The sequence below is a fragment of the Acyrthosiphon pisum genome, chromosome A1, assembly GCF_005508785.2.
Source record: "Acyrthosiphon pisum isolate AL4f chromosome A1, pea_aphid_22Mar2018_4r6ur, whole genome shotgun sequence".
NCBI classification, from domain to species: domain Eukaryota; kingdom Metazoa; phylum Arthropoda; class Insecta; order Hemiptera; family Aphididae; genus Acyrthosiphon; species Acyrthosiphon pisum.
Genome location: NC_042494.1, coordinates 2128459 through 2147927, shown reverse-complemented (window position 1 = coordinate 2147927; position 19469 = coordinate 2128459). Strand labels below are relative to the sequence as shown.

Genomic DNA, 19469 nt, shown 5'->3' with positions numbered 1-19469 from the left:
AATTCAATTTTCATGTATCAAAATACTAAGAAAAATATTCTGCTTTGGAATATAAAATTAAAACCCAATGTTGTCATTCAAAAAATTAAAAAACTTAAAAATTTATAAGGATAAAAAATATTTAAAAATATAATTTTTTAAGAAAAACATTGTTTTATAAGCGACTTGAAACTATGTGAAAAAATATTTTCAAAAAAATGTACACTTTCTGAAATAATGAGTGTTCTATGATAAAAGAATCACCCAGTATATATTTTTTTTTATATTATATTCTTATAACTTATAACTTTTAACTTTTTAGTTATAATAGTAACGCGCAATATAGAAATGCACTTAAAAGTTAAAAATTAAAATTAATTATTTATAATATTTAAATTTTAAATCAAAATTATAATTGATATAAAAATTAGAAAATTCAAAATTTCTGATTTCAAGTTAAAGTGTTTTTAAAGTCAAAGATTAAAAAGTAAAAATAAGTGAAATTTTTTTTGGTTTTTAGGATATTTTGTTATCGTTTTTCAGTTGTTTTTTGTTTTTTGTATTTTACCGTTAAAATCTAAATATAATTGTAGAGTGGCAAAACACGGTAGAGTGCATACTGCAGTCGCAATGTTACCGGTAGAGCGCATACGACAAGATAGCCAATATTACTATTACATACGAGATTACATATGAAGGTCATGTACTCATCTTCACGTATTATGACATTCAATTGCTATACGATATAAAAAATATATTTGTTAAATTATTAATTTAAGATGAGTATAGTTTAAATTAATTAATAATAGTAAAGTAAAAGTAAAAGGGTATAGGTACAGTGTGCATTATAAAAAAGTTCAATAAAATTGATTTTTATACCTAATTTATAAATTAGTAACTAGAAAGACATATTCACTCTTTATGTGATTTACATACTAATTAAAAAAAAATTGATTAACTTTTTTTTAACTGAGTTAAGTTAATATTTTTTTCCTATATTAACTTTTAACTTATCGAGTTAAATTTATAATTTGTTAACTGTTGACTTTTAACTTATCGATCTTGTGTCCTCTTAACTTAACTTAAGTTAATTATTTTCATTAACTTGCCCACCTTTGAATAAAATAGTATCTTATATACTATGTCTTAGTCCGTGGTTAACGGTAATAAGCACAATTAAAGATATAATTCTTCAATCATTAATCTTTAATTGTGGTAATAAGTATTAAATATTATAGTTCTTATTGGACTGTGGAATGTGGATTAAAGATCTTTTTTATTGATCTAAAATAAACATCAGCAGAGCTGCTGCTGTGGTTAATAGCTAAGTGGCGTGACTACTAAGTATAACTAAAAAGGATATTAATTGTCAATAACAGCAAAAAAACATAATATAAATTTAATAATATATATTTGAATGTAACTAATTTAACCGTTGTAAATCAAAGACGGCAGCGCAGACAGAAATGAGCACTTGCGTTAAGTTAAAAATGATTTGGCAGTAGTAGATGTTGCTGCCGTCATTGAATTAATTTAAATCTAAATAATAATTATTCGGTTTTGCAGCGAATACCGTTGGTTTAGAATGTTAGATCACAGTGTTGAACGTGGTAATTAATACGTAACTTATATCATACCATACTAGTTTAATATGTATAATACCTACATACACAATCTATTAAACAATCATCAAATAATTTTTTGTAAAATTTGTGTTTATTGATAATAATAATAAATTTTAATACACAAATTACATTCATCCAAGATGATTACAAACATGAAAATATAAAATGTATTTTGTACTTAAATTGTACAATATTAAATTATATTATATAAAAAAATTATATATCATAATCCAATTGTCTATAAACTAATAACATTTTACACAACTATGAGAAAAAATCTTTAAACAAAATTATTTTTCAACAAGCTTACACAAAACAGAACACAAGGAATCACGGAAATTCAGAATTTCATCAAAAGATTGATCATTAGTTTCATAATGTCCGTATGTCTCCATTAGAAAATCGATAAAACTCCTTAGTACGTTCCTCAGCGATAATAAAGTTTCCCAATCACTGAAAAAAAGTTTTATTATTTTTTATCATATATTTTCTTCTACAAAAAATACTCTGGAACAAATATGGAGAAATAATTGGTTAGAATAATAGATAAAAAAAAAAGATACTGGTAGAGAAATAAACAGAAAAAGACCCAGGATTCGGTGGATAGATGTAATTTCCAAAGATCTGAGAGCAATAGACCAGAATGTGACCTATGAGTTGTCTTATAATAGAGAAGATGTGAAGATTAATTTAAAAATAATTAAAATATATAAATAGTTGCTTTAAATAAATTTAAAGCAACAATACTAAATTGGCTGGAAAAAAAAAATAAATATTTTAGGGTATTTTTTTCATATACATTTTTTCTATTTATTTATGATAATTAATACAAAATAAATCTAATGCATATTAGCAAAAAATATCACAAAATCAGGAAAAACAGCACTAATAAAGTAAAAACCTAAAATGCTTAAAATATGCAAAACTAAGTATGACTTATAAAATTCTATATTTGGAATCTTTGATGCACAAATCAAATGTATGACCGACTCGGTTGTTTTTATCTGTAGCCTATAATAATTAACAAATGCTAAAGTCTATAGAATTCATACCATACATTTAACCGTTTTTTTGTTTGAAATACTTTTTTGTACAACCAGTATATAGCAAGATATTAACACAAAGGCTACTTGTTTTTAGCGAAAAATCATATTCCATTAAAAGTGTACACTTAGTTTGCCTTATAACAAAAAACCTATAAATTTTACATGAAAATGTCATAATACCGTTTTTTGTATATAATTATATTATTTCCTCTACAATTTTTATCCAAAACTTTTTATTGTAAGACTAATAAAAAGCGATATATTAAAAAAAAAAAAACCAATTTTGTGACCTTTGACCTCGAATATCCTTTAACGGGTACATGATATCAATGTCAACATTTTCACATTGTTTATAACGATGTCATAAGGTGTGTACTAAAATTCAGCTAGGTGGGAATTTTTCCGAGCTAAATACCTAATTGACTAGACTAAAGATATAGTTTATTTTAATTATATTATAGCGCATGAAATATTTTATAACTATAAAATCATTAAAATTATTATCTTGATTTTATACAACGTAGAACTTACCCTTTAGAACAAGAAATATTAACACGTTTTCCATTTTGAATGTATATCAAACAATTATTATGTCCGTCCTGAGGAATAAATGTATTTGAAATGTTAAATAAATAATCAACGGTAATGTATCTAAAACTATTCTAATGTTAAACTTACGTGCTTGAATGATGCTTGACCATTAAAAAACAATACAGCTAATGTCGGTGGAACATATGTAGATTTATTAAGCATTACAGAATCATTGTCAAGAGATCTACCTTCTCTAAAATAAGTTAACAACTCATTTTCTTTATCTTTATTATAATTTACACTTTCAGAATGCTGTATAACTTTTATTCCAGCACTAAATAAAATTAAAAATCATAATAATAATCAAATTTACATTGTTCATAAGTATAATAGATTGCATACTCATTAATAAATGTATAGTCTAAACGTCCATTTCGTCGCATAAATGATTTTCTGAAAACTAAATTTCCAAATCCAGAAACTAAAACCGCTGGTATAAGTTGATCTAATGATTTTTCAGAGTTTAAATTGAAATTATTCATGTCTTTGTCTTCTATAAGCATACTATTATACAAATGTTGTGTAAATAAATTTTTCAATTCTGTAAAAAAAATTTAAATAACACTAAATTTATTGTTTAAGACACTCAACATAATCATATCATATTGGATATTTTTTTTACATATTTTCTTTATTTAAAAAACATAAAAATAATTAGTATTGAACTAATTAAATTTAATACTCACTGCTTATAAGTATAAGATTATTTCTTGACAATGAAGAATTACTGTTATCATTATAATGATATTGTGTGCTGTTCCATTCAGAAAATATTTTTGCCACAGCCAGGTGATCACTACACGATGAATATTCCTTTTTTATTATTCGTGAATCGGCAGGAGTTGTATCTTTAAATATGTTCACGTTACTTGATAAGTAGGTTATAATTGTTAGTGTAGAGTCTAGACATCTAAAATAAATTGTTAACATTAATCGTAATATAAAATTAACAATATAAGTAAACTATTATAGAATATAAACCAATGAAAAATGATTGCGACTCACTTTAAAAATACAGAATTAACTAAAGCTTTGGAAAGACATGGATCAAATGGGAATGCAGCTATTCTTTTTCCTAATGCTGTTAGTTTCTCATCTCTGTCTAATGCCCCAAGAAGTTGCAATTCCGAAACGGCAATATCTATGGATTCTACACTAGGTGAATTCAAAAGCTTAGACAATACAACCCTTGCTTTATCCTGGCTATGTATCTAGATAATATTAACAATTATTTGACATTTTGCATAATACAATACAGAATAATTTAGGCACTTACCTATATGATATGTGTATATAATTACCTTAAGATTAATAATAGTATGTTCAAGAGGAGTTAATTGAATCTCTGGTGTAGGATACTCTGAGCAGTTATTGAAACGATCCAATGTGTATAAATGATAACATTCTCCGGGTTGAGTTCTTCCTGCACGACCTCTCCTTTGTTTTGCATTAGCCTGAGAGACCCAACAACGATCTAATAGTTTAATACCTTTTTCTGCATTCCAACTATAAAATTATTATAAATGTAAACATTTAAAAGTATTATAAATTAAAATGCGCATTATTTCAATAATGCAGATCATATTTATTAGTTAGAGTGCATACAAATACAAGTGTTTTACAAATATACTATGTAAATAACATTGAATAACCTAATTTAGAGTTAGTAATTTTTTAACAAACAAAAATGTAATGCAATTATTTTAATGATATTTGCAAATCCAAAGAATTCACAATAGTTGTTGATAAAAAATGTTTAATATAATGACAGCCAATTAAAAAAAAACTGGGTATATCTGTTTAATAATCTGAACTGTGAATTTTTTATACAACCAACACCAAAAAGATTAAATTAATAATAATTTAAAACCTTACCTAGATATATTTTGCATACCAGTGTCAACTACATATACTACATCATTAATTGTAATACTGGTTTCAGCAATATTTGTAGCCAGCACAACTTTTCGTCTTCCATTACTTGCAGGATTCATGATTTCTATTTGTTGTTCAGGTGTCAATTTAGAATGGGCAAACATTATATCGAAATTATGAGGCCTTTTTTGTAGAAGTTTATTCACCTATTATTCAAAAAAAAATTGAATTGGATAAAGTGGTCAAATGATTAAACAAAACAAACAGAAAGCTATCTTACATCAATTATGTCTTGCCAACCAGATACAAAACACAGTATAGCTCCAGGTGATTTATTGTTATGAATCCATTTAATTACATTTGCCACTAGTTGTGGATTCCAATAAGGTTTACCATTTTCTTCGACAGTTGTATCATATATACCCCATTCCCTAGCCAATTGATTCTGGAATCAAACATTAAATAATAAATATTAATTTTAACAACAAAATACCAAACCCATTGGCATTTATAATTTACCGATAAGAATTGAGTTTTCACAGGATGTGTGAACCCTGGTATTTCAATAGTAGAAGCTGAGTGGCCATAATAGTTCTGGAAATGTTCGGCATTTAGCGTTGCACTCATTATAATCAATTTCAATTTGTCATTTAACTTCAAAGCATTCTTTGTAAGCATCAGCAATATTTCTGTGTTTATATCTTGTTCATGGGCTTCATCAATAATAACATGGGAAAATTCTTTAAGTCCAGGGTCCGCTTGTAGTTTCTGAAGAAGTATACCGCTAGATGCAAATACTATAGTTCCCGGTTTTCTGGGCAATATTTGCTTCAACCGCACTTGAAAACCAACCACATTGCCCAACTAGAGAATTGAGTAAAATTATTCATCAATCTAATGATATTTTTAAATACATTTTATTTTATTAGTTTATACTTCTTCAGAACGTTCTATTGCAACTCGATTAGCAAGTGTTAGTGCACTTATTCGTCTTGGCTGAGTAACATAGACGTTGCATTCACTTCCTTTTCTTTCTTGACTATATTTTTTCATAATGAAATTAGGCACTCTAGTACTTTTACCACAACCTGGTTCTCCTTTTATAATGGTAACTTGATTATTCTCGATCATATTAAGTATGTCTAATCTAAAATGTATGATATATATATATAGTCTAAATTATTTTAAATTGTAAATAGTTTTGATATTAAACATACTCATAGTTGTCTATAGGTAATTGGACTAATTTGTTCAATGTTTGTGTAGAATTTTTATACAGGTATTCGTTTCGATTTGTATAGTCAAAATGTGAAAATGAAGGTAATACAAAATTTAACTCATCTAAAATTAAAACATATTATTACATTATTAATTTAGTGGGATTAATTAAATACTAGGATTTACCCTCATTAGTTTGGTCATCTTCAATTAATACTGGTTTTCCTTTATTTATTAATGGTTTAATTTCCTACAGTAAATAAGTGTTTTCTTTAATTTATTATAAATAACAAAATGTTTATACTTTGTCCCACAAGAGGTTGCCAGTTGTGTGTATCCCACTATATTATCACCCTGCTATCAAAACCGGTTCCCCTATGGAATGTTGTAGCGTGGGGATACGCAGAAAAAAAAATGATTTGAGTCGGGTAACGGCTCGTTCTCCCGTGGAACAGAGTATATATATTTATTTGATTTTTATTTTGTATAAGAATATGGCTAACCTGAGTGTATTTTTGCACTAAGCTTGAAATTTGTTTAACATTTTGTTCACTCAAATCTATTGAAGCAATTGGTGATGAAGCTACATCTATACGTTGTTTATTCGATACTATTAATGGCTTTCCTGAATGATCAAGTTTTTCCATATCCTGAAAATGTATTAGTAGTTATTGTTTAATTATTAAAATCACGATCACAATTAAAGTAATAGTTATGGTATTTTTAATTATACAATAATTTATAGTTATGGTATAAAATAATTTTAAATTATAAAATATCATATTATCTGGTATTCTAAAACTAGTGTTAACAAACTTAACAGTAAACAGGACATCGGTTAAAAAATAATTAGTTTTTGGTGAAAAGGGAAAAACTTAGAAGTGAGTAAATAGAATTTTTTTATAAAATAAATGTCAAAAAAAACTAGGTAAAAAGTATTACAATTTAATTATCAAACAAAATGTTTGTTCAACATAAAATTGATATAAAAAAATGATGATCATTTTAATAATTATCTTACTTGTAACCATTGAATAGCATTTAAGGAAACCGTTTCTCCAGCTTTGGCTTTGGTAGTAGCCATACTTGAAAATACAATGGGGTTGGGCCATTGGACACTTAATTTGCAGGTCCATTGATTTTTTTTGTTCTTGTTGAAACCAAAATGACAGCCTGTCTTGATGTTCTGTGTTCGTTCAACTTGATTATAAAAGTTTGAAACAATATTACGTGGCGATGCAAATTTTCTTTTCAATCTTGTTATATCTAAATGAAAAAAACATTTGTTGTTTTATAATTATGAGGTTTTTTTTTTTTTGACATTTTATATTTTAGGTACTTAACTTCTGTTACTTTATTACATAAATATTATTATCGGAAATAAAAAATAATCTCTATTCTTATAGTTTCAAATGTTAACAAATAATTTATTTTGGATTTATGTGATTTTTTATTCAATCTGTTACAATATAAGAACAATAAGAACAATTGATGACTATGTTATAAAATAAAAAAAATAAAAACAAAAACAAAAAGGCAGACCGGACGGAGCGTAGAGGCCTCCCAGCAGAGGTACTATGCCATGAAACAAATATTTTAATTAAAAATACAAAACCTTACCTTCCTCGGAAATTTTATATTCTGATTCTGGTTGAACAGTTGAGAATTGTGGATATATTAATTTTAAATGTCTTCTGAAAATAATAATTAATATAAATTCAAAACAAACAATACAAAGCAGCTAGGTTCAAAACACAGATAGTTAGCATAATGGCACAACATTGTACAAATATTTTACTCACTGGGTTGTAGGAAAACGAGATATTACATTTTGTAGTCCGATGAAAGACCTGACGTTAAACATTTTAATATTCTAAAAACTTGACATTCCAAAATTTAAGTGATCGAATACCTAGTTAATAAATTGTTGACTAACTATTTATTTAGTTCATAATAATTCGAAAACATCAACTCAAAAGTCAAATCCATGTAAAACATGAGAATTTAATATTTATATCTTGAAAACCGGAACTTTTTGATAATAAACATCATACATGTGACTGATAAAAATATAAAATTATTAATTATGATAAGCGATATCAACTCGGTATCAAAAATAAATGAATTTAAATAATTTGATAAGTTAAAACTTAAAAGTTGTGGACTATTTGAAACAAAACATAATTGGCGAGTTCCACCTTCAGGTTTCAACCTACCTATTTAGATTTTTTTTAATTTCAGTTCGAGACGTACAAATGGTATTGTCATTCATTTTGTAAACGATTCGCTCTGTGTTTTTTTTACCGATGGCTAAAAGCCCTGTCGTAACAGGAATTTCCCCGAAAGAAGGGCCACCAGGAACAAGGGTGACAATCAGAGGGGAACATTTGGGCATCAACCCCAATGATCTATCGAGTAATTATGTCAGTTATATCTTATAAAAAACACTTTAACAATTTTCTGATTCTTGTAGGTTTAAAAATATGCGACTGCGAGTGTATGCTTTCAGCTGAATGGAAATCGCCAAATAAGATCATTGCACGATCTGGCCCGGGAAAAGGACGTGGCGATATAATTCTAGTCACTAAATCTGGTGGTGTTGGTACAAGTACTGTTCAGTTTCGCGGTTATCACGAGACTATTGGCCCTCTAAAAGAAAGCGCAGTATGGGTGGAAGAAGCTCCCCTTAACTGGGGCCGGCAAAACAGTTCAGTCACCATATTTCAATTAGACGATCCTTTGGGTCTATCTGTTGAAGGAGATGAGTATGTACATATTTATTGATCATTTCAATCAGTCATGAGTTGACTGATATATTATTTTGATTACACAATAAGGAAATTTCCTGAAAATGAACTAACCGAATTATTTCCGGATGGTTCTGGCGATTTACTATCTGAAAACTTTGAACCTGCGTGGTTCTTACTTGAACACCACCATGGGACATCTTTTGATGATTTGCGGGTAGGCTTGTCATATTTGAAGAGAAAGGTAGATTCACAAAACGAAGGACAATTGTCTTTTTTGAAAGTAAGTCACATTTAAAAACTATATGTACAGTTTATTTTAATTGTTATGTTTATTATAATGTATAGGATAATGTTGGATCAGTTATGGAACAATTAGACACTCTTTTTACGCTAAAACAAAATTATGAAGCTGATTTTGAAAGAAATAATGAAACTCTCTTTAGAGTTGAAGAAGCAATTAACCGTAAATTTTTAGCTAAATAATAATTAACTTGTTGTTTAACCTAAACATTATTGAAAATATCATTTTAGAATCTCTAAAGGAGGCAACTCATTTATTTCATGGTGTTTTAACCAGAAGAGAAAAAGCTGAAGCTACTAGAAATGCATTGGCTGTTATGACTAGATATAAATTTTTATTTCAATTACCGATCAACATTGATCGTAATATTAAAAATGAAGATGTAGATGTAATAATTAATGATTACGCAAGGGCTTTAAATTTGTTTGGTAAAACTGAAGTTTCGGTTAGTATAATAATTAAAAAACTATATTTTATTATAAAAATAATGAAATATTATTTATATATTTCAATAAAAAGGTTTTCAAGAAAATATTAGAGGAAGTTGAAACCAAAATACTGAATATACGAATTAACCTGAAGTCAAAGCTTCATCAAATGCCTACAACACTTAAACAGCAAAAAAAAATAATTAGGTAATATCTAGTTACCCGAGTGCATATAAATGGTACATAAGATGTGAAACCACATATCAACAAATAAGTTAATGTTTGCTTATAACAAAATGATTTTGTGAAATAGAACAAGAATGGTTATTCATTTATTCATAAATATTTTAACTTTTAAAGATAATATGTTATTATTCATATTATATTTTATTTTTAATTATTTTATAAGACTAAAAATAAATTTGAAAGAGTATAAATTTTAGTGGTTTTACTAATATTTGTGTTTATAGGTATAGAATTAATTCCATAATTGTTTATAAGCTTATGACATTTAAAAATTTAAAAATTATTTTTGCAGGAACTTAGTTGCTCTAAATGACAACGGTGACCCTGGCTGGGAAGCAATTATTCATATGAAACAATTTCTAATTGATAAAATAAAAGGTAGTTATCAACAATTTATAACTGAAGAACAAGCAAATGAAACACCTAGTAAGTTGTTAATATTTTAAATCTTAAACTTTAACTTTACACATATTATGCACATTTTAGATAAGAATAATAGACATCCACAGAATAAACATAAAAGAAATATTAGTTTGTCACAGCAAATTGAACCCCAAGTATGTTCATCACTTTTTATTATTTGAATAAACCATGTTAACTAATGTTAAATCGTTTTTTTTTTTTTCAGAACATTGAGCCTAAAAAAGTATTATGCATTGACGAAATAGCTACAGTTATATCGGATTACTTTCCAGACTTGTGGAAACTTGGACAAAATTACTTTGTTGGTGACCTAGCAGTAAAGCCAGATTGCAGCCATGAAATGGATTTCAAAGTATTTTCCACTAATATTTTCAAAAATATTGTACATGCATAACATAACTTTTATAATTTATAGGAAATGATATTAGACATAATTGTGACTGTGTCTGATATATATAGAACGATTATGTTACCTACTACTACGACTAGTTCATTTTCACCTGTGCCTATCATATGGTTGCCACATTGCTTAAAACAAATCCGATCAGTATTTACAGTATTAACGGCATTGGATCTTCCTAACGAAGCTTTAAATAAGATATCCAGTGTTATATTTGATTTAAGGTCAATTTTTTTTAAATTTTCTTAATAACTAGTTGAATTTCATTAAAACTTTCTTTATTGTCTTAATAGGTTACACTGCTTAAATATTTTATTTAAACAAGCGTCAGAACAAATTATACAGTTGAAAACTACTGAGACGTGGAAACTGGATTATCATTCAAAACAAGGAACTATATCACAATTGGTAATTTTAATTCTCAGTAATATTGAATAAAGTAAATTCTATACTTATAATTCTTTTTTTTCAGCCAAATGATTTCTACAAAATCATAATGGAAGCAATGAATTTAGCCAAAGAATATGTAATCCGGGACGAACGTAGAGAAACTGCACTTGTTGATAATGAAACTGCAAAAAATGAATTACAACTATTGGTTCACAAATGTTTTTGGAACTTTTCGCAGGTATAAAATTATATATTAAATTCGATTTTAGATTTTAGATTAAATAAATCATTTTTATAATAAAGGTTTTAGAGCAAGTGGGTTTAAACGCAGATACCAATTGTTCGTCTACTACAGTTATGTCCTTGAGTGGATCTTCAGTTACAGGTTTTAAATTACACAATGATCTGGTGAGTTTTATTTTTTTAAATGTTTAAGTGTTATAATATTTTTGTTTAAGAGACTAACCAATGTATAAAAATATAAAATATACAGTGGAATCTTAATAAGTCAAAATTCAAGGGAATAAGAATTTTTTTCAATTTTAACAACATTCCCAGATGGTACATAGTGACTAATTATCTACGCTTGTTCCCTTTCAGTTTTATTGTTTTTTTAGTTAGGTTCCAATTCTTCAAGTCTTCCTCAGTTCCATATGAAAATACAAATAATCTAAAGCATTTAGCAGTTCACTTTGAGTTGTCATGATCATTCATCACATATTTTTCTACAAAGAATTTTTCATTAACTTCTGATACTTTTTTTCGTAAACGACCAATCTTAACTAACAACATACTGAATTAAACCAAAAACACAATAGTGATGAAGCCAATGTGCAATGTAAACATATCAAATATAGTGCAACTAAACCTTATACAGATACCCATATTTTAACAGAATGTGTAAGGAAACTGTTGAAAAAGTTCAAGTTATCTATAGTTTTTTCATTTTATTATGGTATTTGGAAAAGAAATTACATTTCTTTAGAGTTATTAAGAGGACGTCGCAACCGCATGTGTTGTCTCCGTCTTACAAATGCACAATATACCAAAAACTTTATTTTTTTGATATCACTTATACGAAAAAAAATTTCTTATTGTTTCAAAATCCATTATTATTTGTGTTTTTCAAATTTTAATGACTTTTTTTAAGTTAGGATATCGAAAAAAACAAAAACAATATTGCACGGCCAAAGTTCTCCTTTTTATGTAGTGAAAATGTAGTTTCTTAGTCATGACTGTAACCTTGTCAGTTCTTTCCCACGTCATAACAGTTTTTGTTATGCCGTTTGCGTGAAAGACGGACACAACATATGTGGGTTAGACTTCCTCCTAAGCTTATAGATTTATCAAATTTCACTGTATATATTTAAAATAGAAAAAATTATTGTATTATTTACGTTAAGTTTATATATTACTTAGCAGATGTAACAAAGTGGACAGACACATTTACGTCATTTTACATTACTATGTTAATGATCTAAATTATTAATAATACATTTTAGATGTGGGAACAAAAACTTTTAATAACCATAAGTAACAGTCAGTATACAAGAAACGTCATGCTACTTAAATTTAAAAAAGAATTTGAAGACAACGGTTTTCCAACTATTGATGTTGTTGTGGCTCGAGCTGTTGAATTACTTGAAAACACTGAAAGCAAATTGCTCGAAACTTATATAGAAACCAAAAGCGATCCTTTAGTCGGGACAATAGAACCATCAATGTATGTGGGCAGCTTTGAATGGGACTCTCCCTCGCTTTTAGACCTAAGAGAGGTCAGACCTTATGCCAAAGAAATTATTACCAATTTGATTGCATTACATTCTGAGGTTTGATAACAATTTTAAAACTTAACAGTTATTCATTATTAATTACTAATTGCCATTTGTATATGTTAGGTCCAAACTATCATGCCAGATTTAATGTATGTTGTATTATCAGAAATTGTGGTCACTATATCAGAAGAAATGTCACGTCTCATGAATTGTGTAACACATTTTAGTGAAAATGGAGCCATGCAAGCTAGATTGGATTTGATGGCATTGACATTCACATTATCTAATTACTTCACACCGAATTCAAAGTAATAATTTTATATTTCAGCAATTTAACAAAACAATTCTATATATTTATTATTTATTTACAGGGATTTTTTTTGTGATGCTACAAATGCAGTCCCACCATTAAAATCAGAGGATAATGAAAAGTAATTTTATTTATTTTTGTTTATGATGATAAATAGGTATATTATATTTTACGTTAATGTATGTTTTTTTTTTTTAAAACCGATATCAAATCAAGAGGTTGTGAAAATTGGATTACTGGCTTATGTACCAAATTCATATAATAGTGTTATTATTTATATATGTTTTCTATGTTCCCAGGTATGTTTTGAAATGTTTTGAGCAGTTTAAGACCCGTATGCATTTACAGATCATGTGTTTTTTAACACCTTGCCCAAACGATATTGAAACTAGTATTATATAATATCTTATTGCAACTATTTATATTATAACTCAATTATTTTTATATCACATATTTATAACAATGTTAATGCTGTAAATTTAATTACCTAATAATATACCATAGAAATAATTATATTTATATATTTTGCAGTCTAAATGTCATATATTTATTTTATGTTGAAATTATATATTATATATACAGAATACTCATTAGCTGTTAAACAAACTATGTTGATTGTACTAGTATGTAATGCAAAGTTTGTGTTTTCACTATGTATTGACTAAGTCATATAACTATGAGAGAGGACTTGTAAGATTTTTATATTACTTTTACATAACTACATAAATATCAGATTAGTTAACTAATAATGTTAAGACAAAACTAGTTACTTATGAGGTTTTATTTAGCATATGTAAGCAAATTACTCTTTTTCATTTTTCGATGCATATTTAAAAAAAGAAGTATTTATTTGCTCGATTACTTCATACATTTCAAAAAAAAAAATTTAAATCATGATTATTTCATATTTTCTCCAATGGTATTTTTCTATTTTATTTAACAACAAATAAATTGTTAAAATAATCTAGATTTATTTTGAGGTAAGAGACAAAAATTATTTTAAATTAAATAAGAAAAATAAAAAATGCTATAAATAAAATTTGAATAAAATCTACATTGATTCATATTATAATAAAAAATAATTATATTTATAAACTACTTAATTGTTTCAGAATAAATGTCTATATTCAAATAACATAAATAGAATAAGACAAATACTTTTAACTTGAATTTTAGGAATGATAAGGCACTTAACAAATATACATATATATTTAAATACAGTTAGTAATAATAATTAAACTATCTTTAGTTGTGGCTGCATAAGTTTTGAAATTGCCCATCCAGATTTAAAAATTACAGAATCACTGCCCCTTGGTTTTGCATTACCATGTTTGCCTCATTATCAGATCCTTGACCAACACAGTTATATACTTACAAATACTATGTTATACATATTAAGTATATCGCTACGTTATTTCCTTATGAAACATATATTGAATATAATTTTTTTTCCTAACTCGAAGTCCCAGACATCATAAGGACGATAGCCAAGAATCCAATATAATATATATTATAATACCAAAATTATTTTAGTTGCATTAAACATTTTCAAGAATGATCTAGGTTTACTTAATTGATCAATTCATTGTTGATTCTATGATTCATAAATATACTATTGAGAAGTAGAACACAGTCCATAACACTTCGGTTATACAATTTGAGAAGATTCCATTTCCTGATTTAATATATAGTTTTGATCTCTTATCCATAATTGTTCACAAATTACATTTAATGTGTAAGCTGTAATCTCAGTTTCGTTTGAATCATATTTTCCATCTGTTTTGTTCATTTTTAATATAGTGATTTTTTGGGTTTTTTCAAATTCATCAATGTCATCAATCGTAACTTTAGCAGTAAAATCACCTGCACAGTACCTGAAATAAACAAATATAAGCCTTAATACATATAATATTAGAATAATTACTAAAATAACAAAATTCTTACTTTGTACCAATAACAATAGGAGCCGGTTTACTTTTATCGTTCATGTATATAGGAAGATTTGTTGAAATATTACTTAATCCACTAGGGTCAGTAAAGGAAAATACAAACACAATGGCATCTGCCTCTTCTTTACACACCTTAAATCAATAACCAACATGTTTAATATAAAAATTAATATTATTTAATAATCCGGAGCAAAAATAAATAAAAATAGTTGTTTACCGGCAATATGTGTCCAAATTTTTTAATGTCTCTGTCACCAGAGTCCCAACATTGTAGTCGAAAAAGAATAATTCTATCCCACACTTTGACAGGCCAATAAATATTACTTTTACGTATACCTCGAGTTTCTACATACTCTACGTCAAAATTTAATATCCCTGCTAGTCGAGCAATTGTGGATGATTTTCCTGCTCCGCTTTTCCCGACAAAAAACAATTTGTACGACACTTCTTCTATGTTTGGCAGTATAGGTCGTTCCAACAGTCCTAATAAATGCAAAAGATTTTCTCAAGTTTGAAGTTGTCACGATAATATTTGATTACGCCTAATAATCAACCGAATAGAGTATACTTGAGAGGTTTAATATAATAAAATGTTATTGTGATTAACATCATCGGTCACCTACCAAAAAATTTTCTACCGTTTGTCTGTGGATTGTAAAAATGTTGCATTATTGTTTCTCCCTCAGCAGTACTCTGCCAATCGAGCTTCACTACGTTTCCGAACATTTTGCTTTAAAGAACGGTTGTAATTGTTCGGTGTCTATCACATAAATAGTACCATACTGCAATTGAATATTGTTTAAATAATATATCTACCTATCGTTAATTAAAAATGTATTCATTTGATTTGATTTCACACTCACTTCACACCACTGATCGCTTTCTAGAATCTAATTTCTAGTTTCTATTGTTACCCACGAATTAAGATATCAATTAATAGCACGTTCTGTGTTAATGGGTATGTACCATGAACGTAATATAATATACTGTAATACAATATACTGAATGTACCATGACAAAAAATTGTGATCAAATTGTTTCATGAATAATAGTGATTAGATTTTTATATATCTGTGTGGTGTATACACAGCTATATCCGTGATAAGCACAAAACAATTAAATTTACCCGTTTTTTGTTATCTCATCATATATTATTTAAAAAATGTGTGGTGTACTCACTACTCAGTACCTAGTCAGTACTGGCGTATTGCCGTAGTCTACCTTGTCCTAGCTGGTGGCTTTAATATAGGTCTATTATTTCTCATGCTATGGGTCTGTCATGCTATAATATTATGATGTTTAAATGTTATAGTGATAGATTGGTTGATTGGGTGAAAAATGCTTTATTTAGATTACCTGTTTTATAATTTGTCATGATTTTTTCTTTGTTGTACTTTTTCGAACACACCCAATGGCTTTAGAATTATCAAATGGCTCTATCGAGGTATGTGGTAATTTATTATTTTCGGTACAAGTAAGAATTAATATTATTTTAAATCTCATTTTAAATAAAATCCCTTCCTGTTGTGTGTTGTAGAAACTATGCAATGGCATGCCCGTACAACGGCCAATCGTCCAATTATTGGTAAGGTTCCTACTTGAAAAATCTAAATTATTGAGGTTAGAAGTTAAGACCCGTGTACTGAATTAAATAATATTATATTTTTTATTTTTACCTCAGGGTTTTGAGGCTGTGCAGGTAAAACCCGATGAAACAAATTATCGTCTAGTGTTGTCGGATGGCATCCATATGAACTCTTATTTTTTCCTGTGCAGTCAATTAAACGATTTGATTATCAAAAAACAAGTGAAGTATGCAACCATTTTGAGGATTGATGAGTACAAATTTATGGATGGAGAAAATTCCAATGATCATAGTCCAAGGTTGACGGAATAAATAATTCAATATTACCTATTTTTATAGGTATTTAAATTTAATTTGTATACATTTTGTTTGTAGGTGGATTATACTTATTCAGAAAGTAACTATATTGATTCACAGGAATGTTTATGGAAATCCACAGCCTTTAATAAATATTGAAAAAAAAAAAATGCCACTGATAAATTTAAATGTGAATAAAACTCCTAGTAGGATATTTTATTGTATTGAACATTTGGAAAATAATCTTATGAGTGTTAAAGATTTGATCACACTATCTAATGGGTATTAATTATTTGTTGTAAAATATTTTGCTTGACCACAAAGTGGAATACTTTTTTAAACATTTTACAGGAGCTGTCCTTTTGTTTTAAAATTGACTGTTGTAAAAAAATATGCAATCAATACATACAGTAGTTGTAGAGTTTTAAATGTCAATATGATGGATTCTACTGGTGTAGTACGTGTCAGTGCATTCAATACGCTTTCAGATAGCCTAAATGAAATATTTGAGGTACCTATTCTATTACTTTCTGGTTACTTCATTTAATTTATTAAATTTGTATCAATCTTTTAAGGAAAACAAAACATATTACCTAGCAGACACAATATTGAAACACAACCAATTTGGCGTTGAACTAAAACTTCAATCTCATTCGGTTATAATTGAAAGTATTGATAAAATCCAGCCCAAAATACAATACATCAAAACATCTAATTTTAATAAATTATTAGAAAATAATCCTAATACATTTTGTGGTAAATATAGATATTATTTATATATTAAACTGCTTGAGTTTAGGACTGTAATATAATTTATTTTTTTTTTTAGATTTAATTGGTGTGTGCATAGAAATTGGTGATATAGAAGCGTGCAGTAATTCAACGTCTCGAACGGAAATTGGGAAACGAGAAATTGTACTAATCGATATGTCTATGGCAACTGTAAGTTTTGTTTGTTTGTGAAGTATTTTTTTTTTTCATATTTGAAATGACTTTCATGCAGTTTAATTAACTTATTTATTTATACCTACATTATAATAATGCATCCAGTCACATAATATAGGAAGAGATTGACATTAAAAAAAAAGTTCTGAACTATGGTGAAAGTAAAATTTTCATTAGTTAAGTCATCATAGACGTGGATTATTAATAGTCTGGTTGATTTTACAATGGTCATTTTCTATTTTTGTATTCACAATAGAAGATCAAGAAATAACATACGTATGAATTATATTATAGTTAAACAGATGCTTTGTATTTCTTTAATCTCTCTTAAAATAAAATAAATGTATACTTGTTATTTTTTTGTTTGATTTAGATAACTTTAAAAGTATGGGGTGATCAAGTTAATAAATTTGACGAGAAGTTTGATAACCCGCCAATAGTAATGGTTAAGCAAGCTGTACTCAAACAATTCAATGGGGCTAAGTATTTTTCCATGGTCAAATTCAGTGTTCTGTTCATAAATCCAAATTTAGCAGAAGTACATCAGTTGAAAGAATGGTATAAACAATTGATTGCAATGGACGACTTTTAACAGTATCATAATAATCAACTTACTATATTTAAGTATCCTCAAATCTTGTTTTTATTAATATATTATGTACATAGTTCTGCTTTTTTTTTACTTAAATTATTTAATTGTTAAACTATTAAAATTTAATTTGAGGAGCATATTACAAAAAAAAAAAAAAAAATTAAAACCAATACATTCAATTTAGTTTTATATGAGCGTCATTTAACTAAAATCGTTTTTCTTGGTTATTTAATTTGTAATTTCCTTAAGATTTGAACATAAAATAATAAGGATTTTTATATATTTGAGATTTTTTGGTTACAGTAAAACCTACTTACGTGGTACCTTGTAAGTTTTCAATCCTTAGCTATAAAAGTTGAACTTTTTATACATTTTTAAAATTTAAAATTTGATAAATGTTGTCAAAAATCAAACGTTAAATACTAATAAATGTGAAAATAATTGTGCCTATGTATTTTTAATATTTTTCAACTCCTGTTTAAGCAATATATCAGGAGCTTTGTATTAAATTTTGAAGCTTTTTGGCCCAACAAATAAAATTTTAATGACAATTATAGAAAAAAAATTTTAAATTTTAAATTGTCATTTAACAGCTCAAAACAAGTTAAAACTTTATTAAGTATAGAAATTGATAAAATAAACATCTATACTACTGTATAAAATGAAGTCGCTTTTTTTGGTTCGGGATTAACTCCAAAACTACTTATTCAATCGTCTTGCGGTTTTTTTAAATAAAAGAGGCTA

The 19469-nt window shown here is 27.2% G+C and overlaps 4 protein-coding genes across 6 annotated transcripts; 2 read left to right on the top strand and 2 right to left on the bottom strand.

The window, feature by feature from the left end:
- Nucleotides 1–1673: 1673 nt before the first annotated feature.
- LOC100159822 (ATP-dependent RNA helicase DHX30) lies at nt 1674–8348 on the bottom strand. 2 transcript variants are annotated; one of them, XM_003242798.3, is made up of 17 exons: nt 8137–8348; nt 7955–8028; nt 7356–7600; nt 6838–6984; nt 6521–6584; nt 6334–6457; nt 6053–6263; nt 5636–5980; nt 5397–5561; nt 5117–5322; nt 4543–4747; nt 4247–4452; nt 3928–4151; nt 3584–3782; nt 3329–3515; nt 3182–3249; nt 1674–2057 (listed from the first exon to the last, which is right to left on the bottom strand). In XM_003242798.3, the coding sequence occupies exons 1-17, from the start codon at nt 8196–8198 to the stop codon at nt 1895–1897; spliced, it is 2895 nt and encodes a 964-aa protein (XP_003242846.1). In that variant the 5' UTR covers nt 8199–8348; the 3' UTR covers nt 1674–1894. The 2 variants fall into 2 exon arrangements, with proteins under 2 accessions (XP_003242846.1, XP_029342346.1); XM_029486486.1 differs by having other exon boundaries at nt 7955–8025.
- A 122-nt stretch (nt 8349–8470) lies between these two features.
- On the top strand, nt 8471–13947 carry LOC100168703 (exocyst complex component 2). Its single transcript, XM_008182363.2, has 17 exons — nt 8471–8749; nt 8808–9099; nt 9172–9364; nt 9430–9547; nt 9616–9830; nt 9905–10020; nt 10352–10485; nt 10546–10616; nt 10688–10834; nt 10898–11106; nt 11176–11290; nt 11355–11510; nt 11576–11680; nt 12775–13101; nt 13171–13355; nt 13419–13478; nt 13657–13947. Exons 1-17 carry the CDS (start codon nt 8641–8643, stop codon nt 13757–13759), a joined length of 2655 nt encoding a protein of 884 aa, XP_008180585.1. The 5' UTR covers nt 8471–8640; the 3' UTR covers nt 13760–13947.
- Nucleotides 13948–14547: 600 nt separating this feature from the next.
- Nucleotides 14548–16369, bottom strand: LOC100166634 (ciliogenesis and planar polarity effector 2). Its single transcript, XM_001948125.5, has 5 exons — nt 16170–16369; nt 15930–16088; nt 15524–15789; nt 15302–15438; nt 14548–15231 (listed from the first exon to the last, which is right to left on the bottom strand). Exons 2-5 carry the CDS (start codon nt 16030–16032, stop codon nt 15006–15008), a joined length of 732 nt encoding a protein of 243 aa, XP_001948160.1. The 5' UTR covers nt 16033–16088; nt 16170–16369; the 3' UTR covers nt 14548–15005.
- A 90-nt stretch (nt 16370–16459) lies between these two features.
- Nucleotides 16460–18842, top strand: LOC100575876 (replication protein A 70 kDa DNA-binding subunit). 2 transcript variants are annotated; one of them, XM_003242799.4, is made up of 8 exons: nt 16460–16750; nt 16844–16891; nt 16988–17190; nt 17267–17470; nt 17540–17699; nt 17764–17944; nt 18018–18130; nt 18507–18842. In XM_003242799.4, exons 1-8 carry the CDS (start codon nt 16718–16720, stop codon nt 18723–18725), a joined length of 1161 nt encoding a protein of 386 aa, XP_003242847.1. In that variant the 5' UTR covers nt 16460–16717; the 3' UTR covers nt 18726–18842. The 2 variants fall into 2 exon arrangements, with proteins under 2 accessions (XP_003242847.1, XP_016657912.1); XM_016802423.2 differs by having other exon boundaries at nt 16844–16926.
- The last annotated feature ends 627 nt before the right edge of the window (nt 18843–19469 follow it).

Excerpts from the sequence above, each read along its gene's own strand:
- LOC100159822 (XM_003242798.3), bottom strand. The coding sequence starts at position 8,198 with ATGTTTAACGTCAGGTCTTTCATCGGACTACAAAATGTAATATCTCGT. Across the intron at positions 6,985-7,355 it reads ATGCTATTCAATGGTTACAA|GATATGGAAAAACTTGATCA; the intron begins GTAAGATAATTA and ends ATACATTTTCAG. Across the intron at positions 5,981-6,052 it reads CAATAGAACGTTCTGAAGAA|TTGGGCAATGTGGTTGGTTT; the intron begins GTATAAACTAAT and ends TCAATTCTCTAG.
- LOC100168703 (XM_008182363.2), top strand. The coding sequence starts at position 8,641 with ATGGCTAAAAGCCCTGTCGTAACAGGAATTTCCCCGAAAGAAGGGCCA. Across the intron at positions 10,617-10,687 it reads CACAGCAAATTGAACCCCAA|AACATTGAGCCTAAAAAAGT; the intron begins GTATGTTCATCA and ends TTTTTTTTTCAG. Across the intron at positions 13,356-13,418 it reads TACTTCACACCGAATTCAAA|GGATTTTTTTTGTGATGCTA; the intron begins GTAATAATTTTA and ends ATTTATTTACAG.
- LOC100166634 (XM_001948125.5), bottom strand. The coding sequence starts at position 16,032 with ATGTTCGGAAACGTAGTGAAGCTCGATTGGCAGAGTACTGCTGAGGGA. Across the intron at positions 15,790-15,929 it reads AAACGGTAGAAAATTTTTTG|GACTGTTGGAACGACCTATA; the intron begins GTAGGTGACCGA and ends TGCATTTATTAG. Across the intron at positions 15,232-15,301 it reads CCTATTGTTATTGGTACAAA|GTACTGTGCAGGTGATTTTA; the intron begins GTAAGAATTTTG and ends TGTTTATTTCAG.
- LOC100575876 (XM_003242799.4), top strand. The coding sequence starts at position 16,718 with ATGGCTTTAGAATTATCAAATGGCTCTATCGAG. Across the intron at positions 16,892-16,987 it reads GGCCAATCGTCCAATTATTG|GGTTTTGAGGCTGTGCAGGT; the intron begins GTAAGGTTCCTA and ends TTTTTACCTCAG. Across the intron at positions 17,700-17,763 it reads GCCTAAATGAAATATTTGAG|GAAAACAAAACATATTACCT; the intron begins GTACCTATTCTA and ends CAATCTTTTAAG.